At 47.6% G+C, this 18,403-nt stretch overlaps 1 protein-coding gene across 1 annotated transcript in view; it reads right to left on the bottom strand.

Moving 5' to 3' along the window:
- Positions 1-18,403, bottom strand: part of LGR6 (leucine rich repeat containing G protein-coupled receptor 6) — a 133,953-nt gene that overhangs the window by 40,808 nt on the left and 74,742 nt on the right. Inside the window, exon 5 of the mRNA XM_027728880.2 lies at positions 5,164-5,379. Within this exon, the coding sequence (XP_027584681.1) occupies positions 5,164-5,379 (216 nt within the window). The remainder of the gene's footprint in view (positions 1-5,163; positions 5,380-18,403) is intronic.

Raw genomic sequence — 18,403 nt, 5'->3', positions numbered from 1 at the left:
AAGATCAAGGGGATGAGTGCAGTGTAATGTATAGGATTCTTCCTGCTTACAAACTGGGTACTAAAATGGTTCTGTGATTTAGTGGAGAAAAGAATAATAAGAACAAATGTCTGAAGTCAAAGCCAAAGAAAATTCAAATGGGAAATACGAGCTTTTTTTTTTTTAACACTAAGGATGAATAACCACTGGAACAGACTACAAAGAGAAATGGTGGATTCGCCATTGCTTTCATTTTTAATGACTTCATTTTTTTCTTCTCAAAAAGGACAAATGCAAACACTTTCCATCAGTTATTTGCATTAGATGATTTGAACCAAGCTCAAATCTGACACGATATGAATTATTCCGCTGCACCAGCCATTGCCATGATGAACTTGCATCTCTATTGTGGCAAAATTCTCCTTTTCCTCAACTTGGACATGGATAAGTAGAGAAACCTAACTCACAAATGGTGCAAATTCCATGGATTGTTTCCGGCAGTGAAGGACCAGCATGAGACTTGTCTGGTGAAGAATAAAGCTCGATCAGAAGTGACATTCTCGGAGTGCATTAGAGCATGATTTGCTTCTTCCTCAAGTGCTGGAGAGGGAAATTCACTTTTGCCAAGGCAGCGAGCCTGGTCCTCTGAGAGAAAAGGCACTTCTGCAAATTAAAAGGCTCATGAATGGGACCCAGATGTTCCAGGCAATATTGTTCTTCATGATAATGAATTGCACATGCCTGGCATTCCCCGCCAACACTGGGGTTCCCAAGAACTTCTCAGAGAGGGACTCGTAACTCCCTTGCACAGGTGAGGCCAGTGATTCCCAGGGTCATCCTGATGCTCCAGTCCACCAGACTGGGGTTTGTGGTGCTGGGAAGCTCCGAGTCCCACATCCATCAGCAGAAACGACTGGTGCTCGACATCCCTGGAAAGCAGGGGCTCTTTGGTGTTTGCTCCCAGGCCAGGAGGAAACTGAAAAGCAGTGGTCCCTTTTGAAAGTTTTGGCCAGAGTTACACCAGAACGAGGACTAAAATGGGAAGGGGAAACCAGGAGTCTTGGAAACTGGTTTTCTCTTCCAGTCACTAAACCATGCTGTTAGAGAGAGAGCTGCATCGTGTCCTTACATGACAAAAACTGTAAGAAAGAGGAGTTCTACTAAAGATCCTTCATTTACTACATTCACACATTCAGCTGGAAGGTGCTGCTGGGTGGCCTAGGAAGGAAGCACTTGTAGGTGAGTGGCTTTTCCTTGAAAATAAAACATCAGCTGGAATTCAGTCAAGTGCTGTAGCGGGGAGAACCAGTCTTATATGAGCTTACACACTAACAGGCTTTTAAATCTCTCCATGAAGGAGGTTTTGGTGTTTAGTAGCTGTCAAAAGAGCAAATCAAATGACAGGGATGACAGGAAAAGGGAAAACAGGCAGAGAATGGCATTGTGCCACTGTATAAAGTAGAATTAATTTTTGTCTTTGATACAGGGTGCAGATCTGGTCTCTCCATCTGAAGGTGTGAAGGAACAAGCAAGTGTCATATGTTAACTAATTTTACACAGACAGATAGTGACAGGACAAGGGGGAAAGGCTTTAAACTGAAAGAGGGTAGATTTCGATTAGATATTAGAAGAAATTCTTCCCTGTGAGGGTGGGGAGGCCCTGGCACAGGTTGCCCAGAGAAGCTGTGGCTGCCCCATCCCTGGAAGTGTCCAAGGCCCGGTTGGACAGGGCTTGGAGCAACCTGGGCTAGTGGAAGGTGTCCCTGCCCATGGCAGGGGGTGGAATGAGATGAGCTTTAACCCAAATCTTTCTGGGCTTCCATGTTTCAAATCAGGTAGCTGGATGGGAACTGGAAAGGGGGAACTGAGATGAGGGAAGGGTGCAACAGCCAGTAACAAACACAGCGATGGCACAGAGGAGGTGGATGCAGAGCACAAGAATTAGAGGGCTTGAAGAAAAAGTAACTGGTTGTGACATGAAAACAACTTTTTCCACAGTCCTTGTTTTAAAAGACTTGTGAGCAGGTAGACTAGGGTCAGGGCCAGATTAGAGGAGAGGAGCATCTCTTCTGCATTATGGGACCAAGTTGACCCTCTGCATGTGAGGGTCCTTTTGACAGTGGATGTTCAGCATTGCAGAAATGTTTGAGTCAGGCTGGTTTCCAGGAGATAAGGCTCCCTGTGGACCCAAACAGGGAAGAATCTGGGTTTTGACCTCATTTGTGTTAACTTAAGGGATTCTCTGCTACGTGATGAAAGCAAAACTACTCTAAGGCTTTCTCTATCCAGGTCCCTCGTTACAGGGCAAACCTCTCTACTGCTTGGCCTGTTTTGGAGGGGTCACTCAGAGCATCTTTGCTGAGAGCTCCTTTGCTGACATCAGGAAAGGAGGGAACTGCAGCCCACTGCAGAGGTGTGGCAGCAAGGACACATCTGCAGCGTGGGGGATTTCTTGGCAATGGATCCTAAATTCATCCATGTAAGATTTTACTTGCAGACCCCTCTGGGCAGCAGGGCTGAAAGAGGTGCTGTGATTCCTGGCTCGAGACTTGACTTTCTGCTGAATTCAGCTGACAGAGGAGAGGAGGGACACTAATGAGAACTGCTGTCATGCACTTTATCGGCCTGTCAGCGCAGCAGCATGGGGGTTTCAGATGCTGACTGCTAAATGAAAAATCTTTTATGCTCAAGAAAGAAGATGCTTTTTGTAAAACAACCTTTGCTTCATACAAACTATTAGCTGAAAAGTATTCATGACTATTTCTGCTTGCAGATACTAAGATACATTTGATCCTGAGGAGATGAGACTGGGAGGTAACATATTCAGTATCCTATTCCCCTGATCAAATATCCACCTCCCTTCTGCCATCCCAGCACAGTGCCAGCATCCCAGCACACAGAGCACGTGTTGTTAAAACTGGGAAAGGATGGTGCCAATTACTGAGACTCATGGATTTCATGATGAGTGATTTACAGGAGGCTCCGCTCACTGAAGTGCCTGCAACCCAGCAATAGATGGGAATAAGATCAGGGAATTCCTCAGCAAAGGTGTAATTTATTAGCAGAGACTGAAGCCTTAAAGTATTCCAGACTGAGGCTGGGATACTCTGATGCTGGTGCCTTGTGGCAGTGCAGGATGGTCACCCACATCTCTCCCAAAGGCCCAAGGTGTGTGGAGGAGGAACAGCAGCACATCTCTGCACCTGGGAGGCTCCTGCCCTCAGCCATGGTCAGCTGTGTCTGTGAGTATTGATCAGGCTGAATAGAAGAGATTATTCTGTGCTCATCCACACCTGCCCTCGGCTCTCCTCCCCCAGGGGCTCCTTTTGATACCTCTGGGGCTGGAAGTTCCCGGTGTTTATGGCAGCAGCCAGCTTTTCTCCATCTACCTGCAAATCCAGACATTTCCAGAGGAATGCATGGATGTATCATCTGCATCCCGGTAGGGAAAGTCTCCTCTCCAGCTTGGCTGGCTTTTGGGGACATTTGTTTGTCAGCTTGGTGGGTGAGTCTGGAGCGAGGACACATCCCTGGTAGGGGACAGGAGGAACACTGGGTGACTTTCCACTGGTGGTGTGCTGACAAGGGCTTGCATGGAAGCATGGGAGAGATTTATGGGGCCAGTTCTGCCAAACACTTGTGATCCCACAAAAATGTAGCATCGTGTCCCACAGAGCCTGGCAGGATCACACATGTGTTCCCTTCCAATTGTATGTGGTGGGACATTATTCTCTCCCTTGTGACCTAATGGTCAATGACTTTTATTTCTCAAGCTTGCCTGTTTAATTAAGGAGTTGCTTCTCGCCCAGAGTATGGGATAAACCCAAATGAAAGCAGCATGCTTTGGAGGCTGAAACAAAACCCCAAATGTCAGCTCACCCGCTGGGCGAATTATTAAAGCTGACTGAAGTGGTTGCATTATGGTGACCATGGGTTGCCTTGCAGAACGAGCACTATTGTGGGTGAAAACTACTTTTTTGACTTTTCTCAAGTTGCTTTTCACATTTCTCCTAAATAAGCCTTTATGCTTTGTCTAAACAGCTGAAGTTGATGTTTAATAAAACCCTGAACTGTGCTTTGTCCAAGCACTTTCTATGCTGGATGGCTTCAGTAAACACTTTAAATTTTGAAAGGAAAATAATTGCTAAACTTTCACTAAGGCACTACATGCTGAGGTTACTTAACACCCTGCTATCAGTACAAATTACCAAACTGAAGGTGGCATTTCATGTGGATAGAGGAGCTCTAAAGCAGTTGACAATCACACCTGAACTTGCTAATCAACACCAAAGAATTAACGAGTAGCTATTTGCAAATATAAATTTCCTTTTAAAAGCAAGATAATCTACAAGCCTCTGTTGATAGAAAGGATGTCCCTCCTGAGCAGCTGCCAGAGGCATCAGTTCTTATTCTGATTGTGGGTTGTGAGTGGTTTAGTATCTCTCTGCCCGTGGAGGGAATGTTTCCCTCCTGGACCAGGTATCCTGGAGCAGCACTGCTCTCCACATCGCCCCAAACACTGTCAGTAAAGTGCTCATAGTGCAAACTGGACAGCAACCACTGCAAAAACATCTGACCTGAAGATGGAACACAGTCATGCAAATAAGAAGACATGGGCTTGGACAAGGTGCTGAGGTTAGACCTCTAGTTTAAAATCATATTTGGTAAAAAAAAGGGTTTTTTTGGTATGCTTTCCAAGAAATAAAAATATTGCTTTTTTGACCTGACTGCAAGTTGTTGCAGTTTAATTTTTGTTCATGTTGCTAGAAATTCCCCTAGTTTTAACACAGGGATTGGAAGAAGGAAAAGAAATAAAAAGCTTTTGGTTGCTTGATTCTTCAAGGAAAAAAAAATCTGGTTTTTGTTTCCAGATACTAATTTTTTTTTTTTTTAAATACAAAGCATTTCTTGAATTATATCGGGGAGCTTTTTAGCTCTTCAGTTAAAAGTGGGGAAACTGTGAAAAAAAAATCGGAAGAGGCAATTTTAGCATTTCTTATCAAATGATGGGTATTCCCCGACCCTTTGAAGAAAACCTCTGCCCCAGCAGCAAAAAGCTGCTTCTGGGGAGTGACCCCCAGGTCTTCCCAGAGGAGGAGGACCCCTGGGCCAGGCACGGGCAGCACCTTGTCCCAGCCAGAGGATGCCCTGGCTGCAGGGCAGTAAGAAGTGGAGAAGGCTTACAGCACCACGAGGCTGCTGAGGTTCTGGAAGGCGTAATCGGGGATGTGCCAGATCTGGTTGAGTGCCAGGGTCATGGCTTGGAGCGCCGGCAGGTGGTTCAGAGCTCGGACAGGGATCTCCGTCAGGGCGTTATCGTCCAGCCACAGGTGACGCAGAGAGAGCAGCCCCTCAAAGCTCTTCTCGGGCACCACGGAGATGAGATTTGCATCCAGGCGTCTGAGTGGGAAAGAAACAGGGTGGGGATCAGTGAGAGACCGATCTTTCATTGCTCTCCCTGCCCGCAGTGTTATGCAAAGAGAGTGACGCCTTGGGATGGGTCGATGGCCAGGGAGATTGGATTAGGCTGTAAATAGTGATTAACAAAAGAAGGCATCAGTGCGAGGCTCCTGCCTATGCCGGGAGATGTCTGACCGCCGCCAAGGATCATCCTTTATTGATGGGCCTTTGGTGCTGCCAATGGATGGCAGCTTCTGAAACACAGCGGTTGGGCTGAGTCCTTCCACGTGGGCCCCCCAGACGGGCACTGGCCAGCTGTGGCTTGCAGCCACCTCCCTTAGAACTGAGCATCAAAGCTGCATCCCCCGGGGCTGGGCTTGCCATGGATCTGCCTGAGCGATGTGCGGAGGCACGGCCCGGTCTGGGGTACCCCACAGCCCTCTCGCCAAACCAAACCACGCTGCCAAAGCCCCGCGCCACAAGAGAAGGATTCGTCTGCAAATGTGAGATACGTGGCAGCCCTGCCTGGGGTCCAGCATCTGACCAGAGCACCCAGAGGTGCCTGCAAAGGCACTGTGGAGGAGTCAGACCCTATGTCACCGTGCAGGAATTAAACCCGTGCTCTTGTGTTGCACAAGTTTGGGCCTTTCTGCCCCCTTCCTTTGCCAATGGCTTTTTTTAAAATCATGATGAAAACCTTAAGGCGGCCGAATTTGAGGTTTAATTTGGTGAGAAACTTTAATTTTGAAGACTTGTTTTTGCTTCAAAACAGAATGAGAAGCCAAAAAATATTAATCTTATTACGAAAAAAGTTTAAAAGTTAGGTTTGAAAATCATCTCTCTAAAGATCTCTTGTTGCAACAATGGTGAGCAGGATACAATGTGTTATCTGTAGATTTTAAAACCAAAATATAAGAGGAAAACACTTCACATTTGGATGAAATACCAGGAAACAATTATACCAAGGAAAAAGCAAATTTTAATTTCCATCAGCCAACACAGCTTATTTTATTTTTCCAAGCTATCTAAAGGAAAGATCTCTGAATTCAAATTGCAACGAGAAAGCACTTTGTTTCTTATCAAAGCATGAGAGAAGGAAGTTAACAGAGCTGTCACAGCCCAGCCCTCAGCTCAACAATCCTCCTAAAAGGAATGTGGTAAAGAAATTAGTATTCTTGACTGTGTTACTTATAGTACATAAAGTAATATTTTTGATTAAAGTTACCCCCCTGGCACTAGACCCTTATTCAAAGAGCACAAACATTTCCCAGGTCACAAAGCACTGCAGTGAACTTCTGGTCTGCAGGAGGAGACCAAATGTCCCATCTCAGGTGGGGACAGGGAAGAGGCCGGGGCAGCCCGTGCTCCCTGCATGGGGTATGGGAGGTATTTCCTGTGTGAAACTCTCAGGTGATCCTGGGAAACAGACCTTTCCCTACACCACAGAAAGGGGCATTTCCTGCCCCGGTTGGACAAAGATGGAAATTTGAACCTGGTTGGGAAGTGCAGTCAAACCTTCCTGAGATCTCCCTTGGACAAATGTCCTTTCAATGCAGTGTACAAGTTCTGATACAGCATCACCTCAGACTGAAATGATCATCTAGGATGGGTTAAATAACTATTTTATTACTCCCATTTTGCCACATTAATGTATTAACCACTGAGGCTGGTGAGGTACTGTCTGTGATTCTGTTTTCCTGGATTCCACTACTCTTGCATTGCCACAAAGTGACATTTCCTGGTGCAAGGCTGTTCAGCTGAGAGTTTCTCAGCCAGCTCTGTTGATTCTTCTGTGGATGAGAAAAGCACATCACATCCAAACCTCACTTTCACTGCCACAGGATTTGCATTTTTGCTCAGAGGGCTGATATAGGACAATGAATTGTGAATTTTCCTGTTGAAGAGGGTGGGCATGTTTCAAGTTCTGCCTCAATTTACCAAGTGTCCCCAAGATTGCAATCGAGTCAGCGAACAGCATCATTCATCCTTCTGAGACAACAAACCCAAAGAGTAAAGAGCAGAAAAGCAAACCCTGCAGCAGCTCAAGGTAAGATTAAAGATTCTATTTGAAAACATATTCATGAAAATGTTTTAGGACAAACAAGAACTTTCTGACAAAAATTGTGTGGGAAATGTTAATCTTTTCTTATTTTTTTTCCATTCCTTCCTCAGCATAAGAAGTCTGTTAGTTTTTGGCATCATAATCTGCTAAAAAAAAAAAAAAAAAAAGAAGTATTGCTTACTTTTCCTGGAGACATTCTTTCATCCAAATCCCTATATGTTTACTGAAAACTTTTTTAAAGTGAATGCTCAGTTTCAAGTTTAATTAATTAAGGAACAGACAATGAAAATATCCACAGAGAATAGTTATCATTTCTCAAAACAAATTAAGCTTTCAGAAACGGAGATGCTAAAGCAGAGCCAAAGACTGGTACAGCAGGCTGAGCTGGGACAGGGACAGGGACAGGGACAGGGGAGCAAGGCAGAGCCCATGGCTGTCTGATTTTATGTCTCACTTTTTTCATGAACTCCTGGGCGAAGACATGACCCACAAGGGAGTTTGGTTTCAGTGTGACAGTGCCCCAGGAGCTGGGGAAACCATAAATGTCCATGGCTTCACTCCAGGGCTATTTAGCACACTCTCAGGAAAGGCTCTTTTTTCCCTAGTCCATCAGTATGAAAAGTGCCAGTGAGGCAACTTGGGGGCCTTGGGGGATTTTTTTTGAGGGACACCTCCCTCTAGTTAGTACAGGGCCAATAACTTGGATCTATCCAAGGAGATTGTTAATGCTCCTGGATGACCTCTGGCTTTGGGCTTGCTGCAGCTCCAAGCCAGACTCTGCTCCACATCTCCACACCTTGCTGGCAGTGAGAGGTCACCTCTGCAAGACTCAGATGAACCCCAGCTCTCCTGCCCCTCAGCTCTGCAGGAGCTGCCTAGTGGCAACGTGGTGAGTTGTGAATATCTGGCCACTGTCCATAAGACACTCTCTGGGGTCGCATGCTCGGGAGGTGTTGGGGAGCTTCAGCCACATAATTACTGTCTTAATCTGCTTCAGAGTGTGGAGAGCAGAGCCCAGACAGATTCCTCAGTAGAGTGACAGGGAGACTTTCTGCTGGGAGTGATGTACTGGGCCTGAGCCTTCTCAGAAACAGCAGCCTGCTTGGACCTCAGCACAGCAAGATGCACCTATCTGGAGCCAGGGAAGTTAAAATTAGGAACAAGGAAGTTACAAGTGAAGGCATTTCATATGCAGCATAATGGGCAGGACTCCTGAAGTGCCTTTGCAGCATTGACGAGGGGACAGGGAACATGGATTCAGTGACAGCTGCATTCCTGGCACCAAAAGGTCTCTGGGATGTTTAATTGCTCCTCAGGGACCTGCTGGCTCTTTCTGGAATAGAGGTGCATTCTTTCTAATAAAAGCTGTGCATGTGGGGATTGCTAATTGCTATGGCTTTCAGACAGCTCTCTACTCTCTTCTGGAAGCAGAAAAGCTGAAGTTCTTGGCACGGAGTTGTTCGTAATTATATCAATTATACTAAACAAAAACCAACCCAACAGTTCTCTCCTTTCTTCAGTGTGTGACTCTGGCTCTGTAAGTGTTTTGTGTTATGATTTATACCTGAGATAATTGGGCCGATTAGTGGGTAAATGGGACAGCGCAGGCTGGGGCTGGCTCCTCACCTTCCACGGAGATGTTTTAATCTTTCTTTCACCAAATCACTCAGTTGGCTTTCCTTGCAAGCTTTAACCCGTTGGTTGCTTACAGAGGAAGATGCCTCTTTCACGGAGCTGCTGGAGGGCTTAGGAGTGGGACTTCATCCCACACCTGCTGTCAAACAGTGCTGTGGGTCTGGAGAGTGAATGACACCCAGCGACTCCAGATGTCAGCATGGACAAGATTTCCAAGTGACTTCACGGGCTCAAGCAAGGCCCTGAAAAGCATTGTCCCGCTCATTGCATTCAGAAGGAGCTGATTTTAAGTGGGACATTCAAGAACAACAGCTTATGAAAATCACCAGCTGCTGGAAAGTCTCAGCTCCTGGCTTTAGAGCTGCATCTACTGCTTAGAGTTACAGGGCATTTATATGACTCCAAGGTGACACTGGGTCAAAAGTGCCTAAAAGGGCCTGCAGACACCTCAGACTTTATTCCATTTTCTTTTTTAAGAACTACAGGAGTGGGTAGAGAGTGAGCTGCCTGGAAGAACATCAAAAGTGCCTTGGTCTGAGGCACTGCCATCTTTGTTCCCTGAGTGGATGTTCACATCTATGCAGAGCCACGGTGAGAAGGGCAGGTCAGCACTAAATGTGAGCATGCCTCAGCCTGCCAGTTGGTTCCTTTGCTGCAGCCTGGAAAGCAATAGAAAGGCTCAATGCCATGCTGTCAGGAAATATCCCAAATGTTGCTGCTGTTTTTTTCCTTCCTCACACACAGCAGAGCCAGTAAGAGCTGACTGTCTGGGTGCCTTAGACCAGTTATGTGCAGTAACTGGCTTGCAGTGTAGACTGGGTTGTTCCCCACAGCCCAGTCATCACAGGGCAGTGGAACCTCAAACTTCAGCCCATCCTCACAGTAGTTTTTGCAATATATTGGGCTGTTGTTTCCCTTGACAAGCTGGAGGAGACTTGCCACCAAAGATCACAGGCAGCACTGAGTGGTGCTGGACGGGGCTGTACTCTCTCCAAACCAGGGAGTTCCTCTGCATTGTAATTCTCTGTCCACAGCAGAACACAGGACATAAAGAAAGGATGTTCTAGAGGAAGAGCTGTGGCTGTTGAAGGAGTGAGGACTGACCCAGCAGCCCTGGGAGGAAGCCCACCCCCCAGGCACTCGTTCTCTGGAGTGAGGTGCTGGTTGTCTCCCTGGCCCCAGTGTGCACGTGTGTCAGCTGAACAGAGCTGATCTCACCAGAAATGTCTAATTGGTGCCTCCAGGCAATCATGTCTCTCTTCCTGTCTGAGTTTATCTTGAAAGGCTCGATTGAGTTACCTCCTCTCCCATAATAGGATCTAAGTTCCTTGTAGTAACATAAGAAGGAGATGATGTCACTGCAGCTAAACTTCTCTGATAACTTACTAACGACTGGGGCCAACGCCTCAGCTCCTTTCTCAGGCAGAGCTCCCAGACACACTGAGTCAGTGCCTGGCTGGTGAGCTCCCCGGGAACCTGCTGTGCAAGGAGCTGAGGGCACAGCAAGGGAGGCAGGATGGCTCCAGAGCCACCTGCTTGAGGGCAGTCTGTCCCCTTCTGCCACACTCCCCTGCAAGCCAGCTCCACACGTGCTGCTCTTTCTGCCTGGCACAGCACCTGGTGGGGCCAGGACACACAGAGGCAGGATGTTCTGGGTCCCTGAGCCTGCCCAGATAACCCAGGGGAAGAGCAAGGGCTTCTTCCATCAACTAATATCAACTGGGATAGAAGGCAGCCAAGGATTGCAGTGGTCACCTGGAAAAGGGAAACCGGGTTAAATTTCTGCTCTGCCCATTATGTTCTTGTTGCCACCATGTACTGCAGACATGGTAGGAGAATGGACTTGTTGGAGTCGGTCCAGAGGAGGCCACTCTGAGGCCTGGAGCCCCTCTGCTGTGGAGACAGGCTGGGAGAGCTGGGGCTGTTCAACCTGGAGAAGAGAAGTCTCTGGGGAGACATGAGAGCCCCTTCCAGTGCCTAAAGGGGGGCTATAAGAATGATGGGGACAAATTTTTTAGCAGGGTCTGTAGCAATAGGTCAAGGGGTGGTGGTTTTAAACTAAAAGAGGGGAGATCCAGACTAGATATAAGGAAGAAATTTTTTATGATAAGGGTGCTGAAACACCAACATGGGTTGTCCAGAGAGGTGGTGGATGTCCCATCCCTGGTAACATTCAAGGCCAGGTTGAATGGGGCTCTGAGCAACCTGATCTAGTTCAAGATGTCCCTGCTCATTGCAGGGGGTTGGACTAGATGACCTTTAAGGTCCCTTCCAACCCAAAGCATTCTATTATTCTATGAATGACACATTATCGCCTTGTAGGCCTGCTTCTAAACCTGGGCTCTCTGCCCCTGCAGAGTTCACAGCCCTCAAGCAACACTCACAGGTGTTGCCTAGTTCCATTTCCAGGCTGAAAACTCTTGTGAAAACCCCAGGCAGTGAATGGAGGTTCAAGACACAAACATGTTTGCAGTTGGCTGTGAAACAAGACCTGGTGGAAAAGTTTGCAGGGCTCTGTTTGGACTGCAAAGAGTCTTCACTCCTGACTTAATGGGGCATGTTCCTCTGGGAAGCCCTCCACAAGGGATGCTCAGGAAATGAAATCAGAGCAATACCTAGACTCCACACAAAGTGCCTTTGGTGCAGACAAGAGGGCTTTGTTATCCCCGGTTGCAGACACCTCCAAAACCCCTCAGGTCAGAACGGTGCAAGAAGGATTGCCAAAATCTCTGTGCAGCTATAGAAACTGCTGACAGCTGGGCAGCTGTGCCAGCTCCCCCGACCAGCCCTCTCTCTGTGTGCCTGGCATTGCCCCCCTTGGCCATGGTGCCAGGCACAGGGAAATGGAGAAGGTACAGAAAGTGGCCAGAGCCTGTGCAGAGTGGCTCCAAGGCCTACCAAGCAATGTGGGGCCCGCACATTCGCTGGGAAACATGGTGTTTGTCAAGCAAAACAGCCCTTGGGGACAGGAGGAACAGGACACACTGTGCCCTGGGGAGAGGGGCTCTGAGCAGGTCACTGCACACCAAGACACCCCCAGAGCCAAGCCTGCACTGTGTCCATCTCTGGGACCCTCAGCACAAGAAGCACGTGGGCCTCTTTGAGGGGCTCCAGAGAAGGCCAAGGAGATGCTCCAAGGGCTGGAGCCCCTCTGCTCTGGAGCCAGGCTGGGAGAGCTGGGGGTGTTCTCCTGGAGAAGGCTCTGGGAAGACCTTAGAGCCCCTTCCAGTGCCTACTGAAGGGGCTCCAGGAGAGCTGGAGAGGGACTTTGGACAAGGGATGGAGTGACAGGACAAGGGGGAATGGCTTCCCACTGCCAGAGGGCAGGGTTAGATGGGATATTGGGAAGAAATTCTTTCCTGTGAGGGTGGTGAGGCCCTGGCACAGGTTGCCCAGAGAAGCTGTGGCTGCCCCATCCCTGGAAGTGTTCAAGGCCAGGTTGGACAGGGCTTGGAGCAGCCTGGGCTAGTGGAAGGTGTTCCTGCCCATGGCACAAGGTGGAAGGAGGTGAGCTTTAAGATCCCTTCCAATCCAAACCATTCCATGATTCCATGACTCTATGGTAGATGTTACCAGTTTAAATATGTTTTTCATTCCTTGCTTGCCTTCCTATCTCCAGTTTACCTGAAGCTTCTCTGTGGTTCACTAGGAGTGCTTAAACATCAGTGCATGTACATCTGGGACCCATCTCCCTTTTGCACTGACACATCTACTGTATGGAACATCTGGGACCCATTGTCCACAGTGTCTATTGATTTGTCACCAGAGATGTGCAGTGTGCCCCAGGGACTTGTGTGGATAAGCCAGTGGGTTAAGGTTCATGAGTCCCCATAATAAAGGTCAATAGAAAACACTCTGGAATATAGGTCAATGGAAAACACTCTGGAACTATATGACTATACGACTTTAGGAGGCAGGAGTGTGTGTGTGGATTGTGGATGTGAGCTGTGATTATAATTTTTTTAGTGTCTACAATGTGCCTGGAACACACACTGAGGGCAGTCAAGGTAGCATGTACCTCTTCCTGACAGCTCTTACAGTCTGAGATGGGAAGTGACATTGCATATGAGAGGGGTATGACAGTGGAATTCTGTTAAAGTGTTTGCCAGAGTCTCTTCTGAGGGACATTTGCTTATTTAAGGGGAATACTGCAGTAACTGCAGTGTAGGTACAATCTAGACAGACATGCAACCACCAGTTTCAGCTTGGTGTAAGTGATCTCTTGAGTTCTTATCCAAATGGAGCTCCTGGTGGCCCTGCTGGATTGCTACAGTCAACACAGAGAAGTTTGGAGGTGACTAGAGCACCTGACGGGCACAGCCAGGGAGGTATAACCACTGCCAAGCTGCTGGACAAACACAGCTCAACCACCCACCTGTGCTGTGACCTCTTCACTCGGCAGCACAGCTGGTGAATTCTGGAAGTGCTGGGGCATGGCAAGGGAGTCCCTCATCCTCACCCCCTTCCGAGTGTTGCCAACCACCAGCTCAGTGAATGGGAAAATTAGAAGGTGAAGTCTCAAGAGAGGAACTGACTCAGGGGATCATCATGGGGCCACATGATGGCCCAGCTCAAGGTTGTTGGGAGATGAATGACCTACTTTCTACACATCCCAGGAAAGAATTTCAAAAGCTGTAAAGAGATGAAGCTGCTGCTTTTTACACACAGTGAGCACAAATGAGGCATCTGATGCATTTGGTGCATTGCTTTCTATGTCTTATATCACATCCACCATTCTTGGGAGGAGATAGCAATTCATGCAGACACCTGCTTTTCCGTATTATTTTCCAGTTCTGAAGTGACTGAAGTTGGCTTAACTTTTAGCTGTTAGTCTGACAAACAACACAACACACTTGTCTTTCTGGGAGATGAGTCCGGGGATCATTCACAGCATGGACACTCACAAGCATGAGACATATGGACATTGCCTTTACACAAACCTCACATCAACTCATTGCTCAAAGACAGCAAATAATGGATGGAGAACAAACGCAGGCAGGGATTTATTGGGGCACTGCTAAAGAGAACTGTTCCTTGAAGATGATACATTCAACAGCCTGTGTGTGGTCTTTAAATCTTCTCGAAAAAGCTATTGAGGTCATTGTAGTGGGATAACCACATTGCATTTCATGCTTTTTTCCTCCTAAGCAGAAAAGGCTCTAATTTGACCAGTTGAGTTCCTCCTACTGACAGCACCCATGCCTGTGATGTACCCAGTAGCCACGTCTCATTTCTGACTTGCCCTCAGAACTTTGGTTATTAAGTCAAATCCCTCCAGCTCTGAAATGCAGAGAAATATCTCCTTGGTTAGAGGGTAAGCTGCTCCCTGTACTTGTATTTTTGGGCACGGTGATCTCCTCTGAAAGGTTTCCCTGAGGGCTACACAAGTGTGTGCTGGGCTGTGGGGCACAGGGCCATGGGGGAGGAGAGATGCTCAGCTCTGCTTTGGTACCCACGCTCTGATGGTCTGTGTAAGCTTGGGGGGCTGGTTTTGACAGATAAAAGTGAGGGGTGGGGACGGGGACATTTTTATTTTTTTTTGCTCTCCAAGGGTAGGAAAACCACATCTCGCCCAGCCTTATTCACACAGAACTTGAAACCAACTATAGGGTCTTTTCATAGCCAGAAGAGAAAATCAGAGTCCTCCAGAGAGTGATTCATGCCCCAGACAGGGCTCTGAGATAACAGATGATTCACCCTCTGGAGATGCTGATCATTTTCCACTGCTGATGAGGTGAGGTGAGTAATATCTAGACAGCTACAGTCAGAGGAGACAAATCCACCTGGTCTGCCCGAGGGAGATGTGGGCACAGCAGAAACTTACTCCAAGTGAAGAAAGGTTGTGGAGTGAGGCCATGGAGGTGACTCAGAAGAATTTGATCTCCTTCTTGGTGGTATTTTAGGATCTCCCACCATGAGGGAAGGATCTAGCACCCCAGTCACAGCAGAGGCACAAAGACACCAGTCTCCTGGTCCCAGCTCCTCAACATCCCAACTACAAACCTGGCCCAGGCTGTTCCATTGCAATGCCAAATGCCAGCGGGGTTGATCCCACTGCTCTTATCTCAGGGCTGCAAAGGGGAGGCAGTGAAGCTGCTTGTTGGGTCCTACCAAGAACACAGTGACCAAGCCACAGGTTTTGCCCCTGTAAAAGAGCGTGATGCATGTTCTGCCAAGTGGATTTACCAACAGTTTTGAAAATGTATCAGTGCTCATCATTGCAGTAAAAATGCCAGTGCTCTTCAGAGGTCCTGGGCAACATGCCCTAAACGACACGGGGAGACAAGCTGAATGGCAGAGAAAGCTGCTGGAATACCAACTAAGGTCCAGCCATGCACTTGGTTTCCCAGTCTGGGATACTCTTGAACCCAGACCTGGATTTGGATCAGGTCGGTATAAGCAGAGGAACGAGTCCAAAATCTGAATCTTGAACTTGATCTATATTCTAATGCACCTTTTTCTCCTCAACCCTGGTCTGATCTTGCTGAGCTACTCCTGCCAGTCCTGGTGACAAGCACAGATCTTCCACGACAGCTGGGTGAAGTGGAGGGAAGACCTAGAGAGAGGCAGGTTGGATGACAGCCCGTGGTACATGGAACCAGAAAAATCTTGTCTGCTCAAGATCTGTGCCAAAAAGCAGTAACTCCTCCGAATTTGGCTTATTATACCTGAACCAAATCATGAGAGGTGGCCTCAGGAGGAAAGCCTCAGTCCTTTCCAGGGACATCAGCCCACCTGAATCCAAACTGTGTCATCTCTTCTCTGTCTGTGCACTGGCTCCACTGCACAAGCTACAGGGGCCAACATTCCATTTTCAGGTGAATCTGAGATTGTACAAGCTACACCTGGGAGGAAGAGTCATGGCAGTGGAGCCAGAAAGGGTCCTGCTTCCACAGAGCCAGTGAGGAATACTAACTGCAGCCAAACTTCAGCAAGGACTCATCACATCATGGCTGCATCAGTGCATGACAGTTACCTGCAGTACATCCAGATGTGTGGCACATCTGCCTGAAGTTTTCACTTGAATGTGGTAGATGTCTGCTCTTGGACCCTCCTAGACTATCTTCTTTGTAGAAATGCTATTAAACCCTTGAAATACCAAAATGCAGATAGGACTTCTGAAAACAGGAATGGGGAGAAAACTCCACTGAGTCAGCTGTGCTGCTCTCCAGAGCGGGCTGTGGGGAAGAGGAGCCTCAGGGAAAAGGGGATTTCAGAGATGGGACAGGAATGTTTTGAGCAGCGAGTGTCCTCTAGAATGGAACGACCTTCTTTAGCATGCTGCCTGCACTGTGATACTTGTCCTGGGCTCTTTTTCCTGCTGCAGGCATACTTTCTGTCGTAAAGATGTCTTTGAGAGGTGAAATTCAAGGTCCTTTGCTCTCAGCAGCAACAATCACCAAGGAAATGTTTGTGGTTGCTTTGCTTCAGTCTGTCTTCAGGGATGCCATAAGAGCTACCTCACTGCTCTTCCCTGACTTCCCTTTCCCTGTGCTTCAAAAAGACCCTGCAGCCAGTAAATCAGGTTAAAGGGCTGAGGTGGTCTTGCCAAAAGACAGCTCCTATGCCAACAGACTGTAAGTCACTGCTGTGTTATGTTGACCGTACAGATATCTGTTTTTTCCATAGCTTTTATCCTCTAAACAACCAATGGAAACAACACCTTCCAGAAACCTCACTGTGTCACGTGTGATTTATAGAGAAGAATATTGTGGTGAACAGCAAACTGTCAAATCTCAAACAGATCAAAGAAGCGAAATGAGGAATGAACTGACTGAGCTCTTCAGGACACGCTGATTCCTTCTGTCATAAGAGTTTATATGCTTGTGAGAATTTGACCAGGTGGGAAGAGCTTCCCTCCTTTGTCAACATCAAAGCCCACACGTTCTCAAATTGCTCTAAGTAATTTTTTGCATTTTAATCTTTGGCCATATGTAGAAAAATAATTTCCTGCCTTTAGGGACAGGGGATGAAGCAGTCTTCACTGCATTTTCACAAGAGTCCAAATGAATTCTGCTAAATACATCAGAGCAGTGGTAAACCAATGGGGTGGAGGAAGTGGATTGTTTTAGTTAGAGGTACAATTAACCTGCATGCAGGGAATTACAAATCAGGCTGTTTCACCACTTAGAAGTGGGAAGTGAAATCAGAATATAATGGGAAATTACACTTGTAGAAAACATGAAAATGCTTTCAATATTTTAAAGAACAATTTATATGACACAGTTTGCATCACATCAGCTTGTGAAGGCATCAAATCCTTCTGCAGGGCCAATGTGAAGAGGACAGCACTGCTGTCATATGAGCACCTGACACGGGAAGGTGCTGTTAGAGGGAATGGTGCTGATGGGACCAGGGCGTTCCTCAGGGAGACTGCAGCTGATTTCTGCTGGGAACAGCAGGTTTTTGGCAGAGTGACGAGAGAATCCTCCAAATATTCCCAAGGAATGCACAGAACAAAGACTGGGAGGGAGAAAGGGGAACTAAAATGATTGCAAGGACGGGATCCCAGGAAATGGGACCTCTTGGGTTGGTTCAGGCAGTGTTTGCCAGCAGTATGGAGCATCTTGCCGGGGAGACCCAAAGAGAAAACCCAAAGTGCAGGGTGGAAAGGAGTCAAGAAGAATCTGATTTGGTGCTGCAGGGTCTTGAGTCCTCATGAAAGGAAGTGCTGCTGCTGCTCTTGGAGGCAGAGCAGGGACTGGAGCATGACTGAGGGACGGGAGAGTCTGACAGCAGAGGAGGAGGTGAGTGCAATGGGGAGATTTGTCAGCAAATGTCTGGGAATCATTTCCAGATTTCATGTGCCTCAGTTGGTTTCTGTGCTTGCAAACACAAGTGCTGGAGGCTGCTGGGGCAGGAATAGCTGTGGGCAAATCTCTCAGTCACAGCTGGTCCCTGACTATTGCTGATCACTTGGATGTGACAGAAATATGTGAAAGTTACTTTGCAGGACTGGATGGGCTTTGCAGATCTGTAGCCAAGACACCAGACTTCTGGTTCCCTCTTACCCCAGATTTTAGTATTGATGGACGTTGATTCACATGCTCTCTCTCCTCTGGAGCAGAGTTACCTGAGGACAAACCCCTGCACATGCAGGCCAGGGGATGGGCTGGAGCTGTGGGTAACTCCTTGATTCACGTCATGTGCCAGGTACAAAGGTGTCCTGGTTTCAGCTGGGATACAATTCATTTCTTTCCAGTGGCTGGCACAGGGCTGTGTTTTGGATTCTGTATGAGAATAACGTTGATACCACACTGATCTGTTGGTTGTAGTTGGGTAATTCTTACCCTAAGACTTTTCTGTTTCTGGAACTCCACAAGTGAG

The sequence above is a fragment of the Pipra filicauda genome, unplaced genomic scaffold (genome assembly GCF_003945595.2).
Source record: "Pipra filicauda isolate LSUMZ 115617 unplaced genomic scaffold, ASM394559v2 scaffold172_size1731463_pilon, whole genome shotgun sequence".
Taxonomy (NCBI): domain Eukaryota; kingdom Metazoa; phylum Chordata; class Aves; order Passeriformes; family Pipridae; genus Pipra; species Pipra filicauda.
Note: the sequence above shows the minus strand (reverse complement) of the source record. Positions and strands in the feature narration are given on the sequence as shown.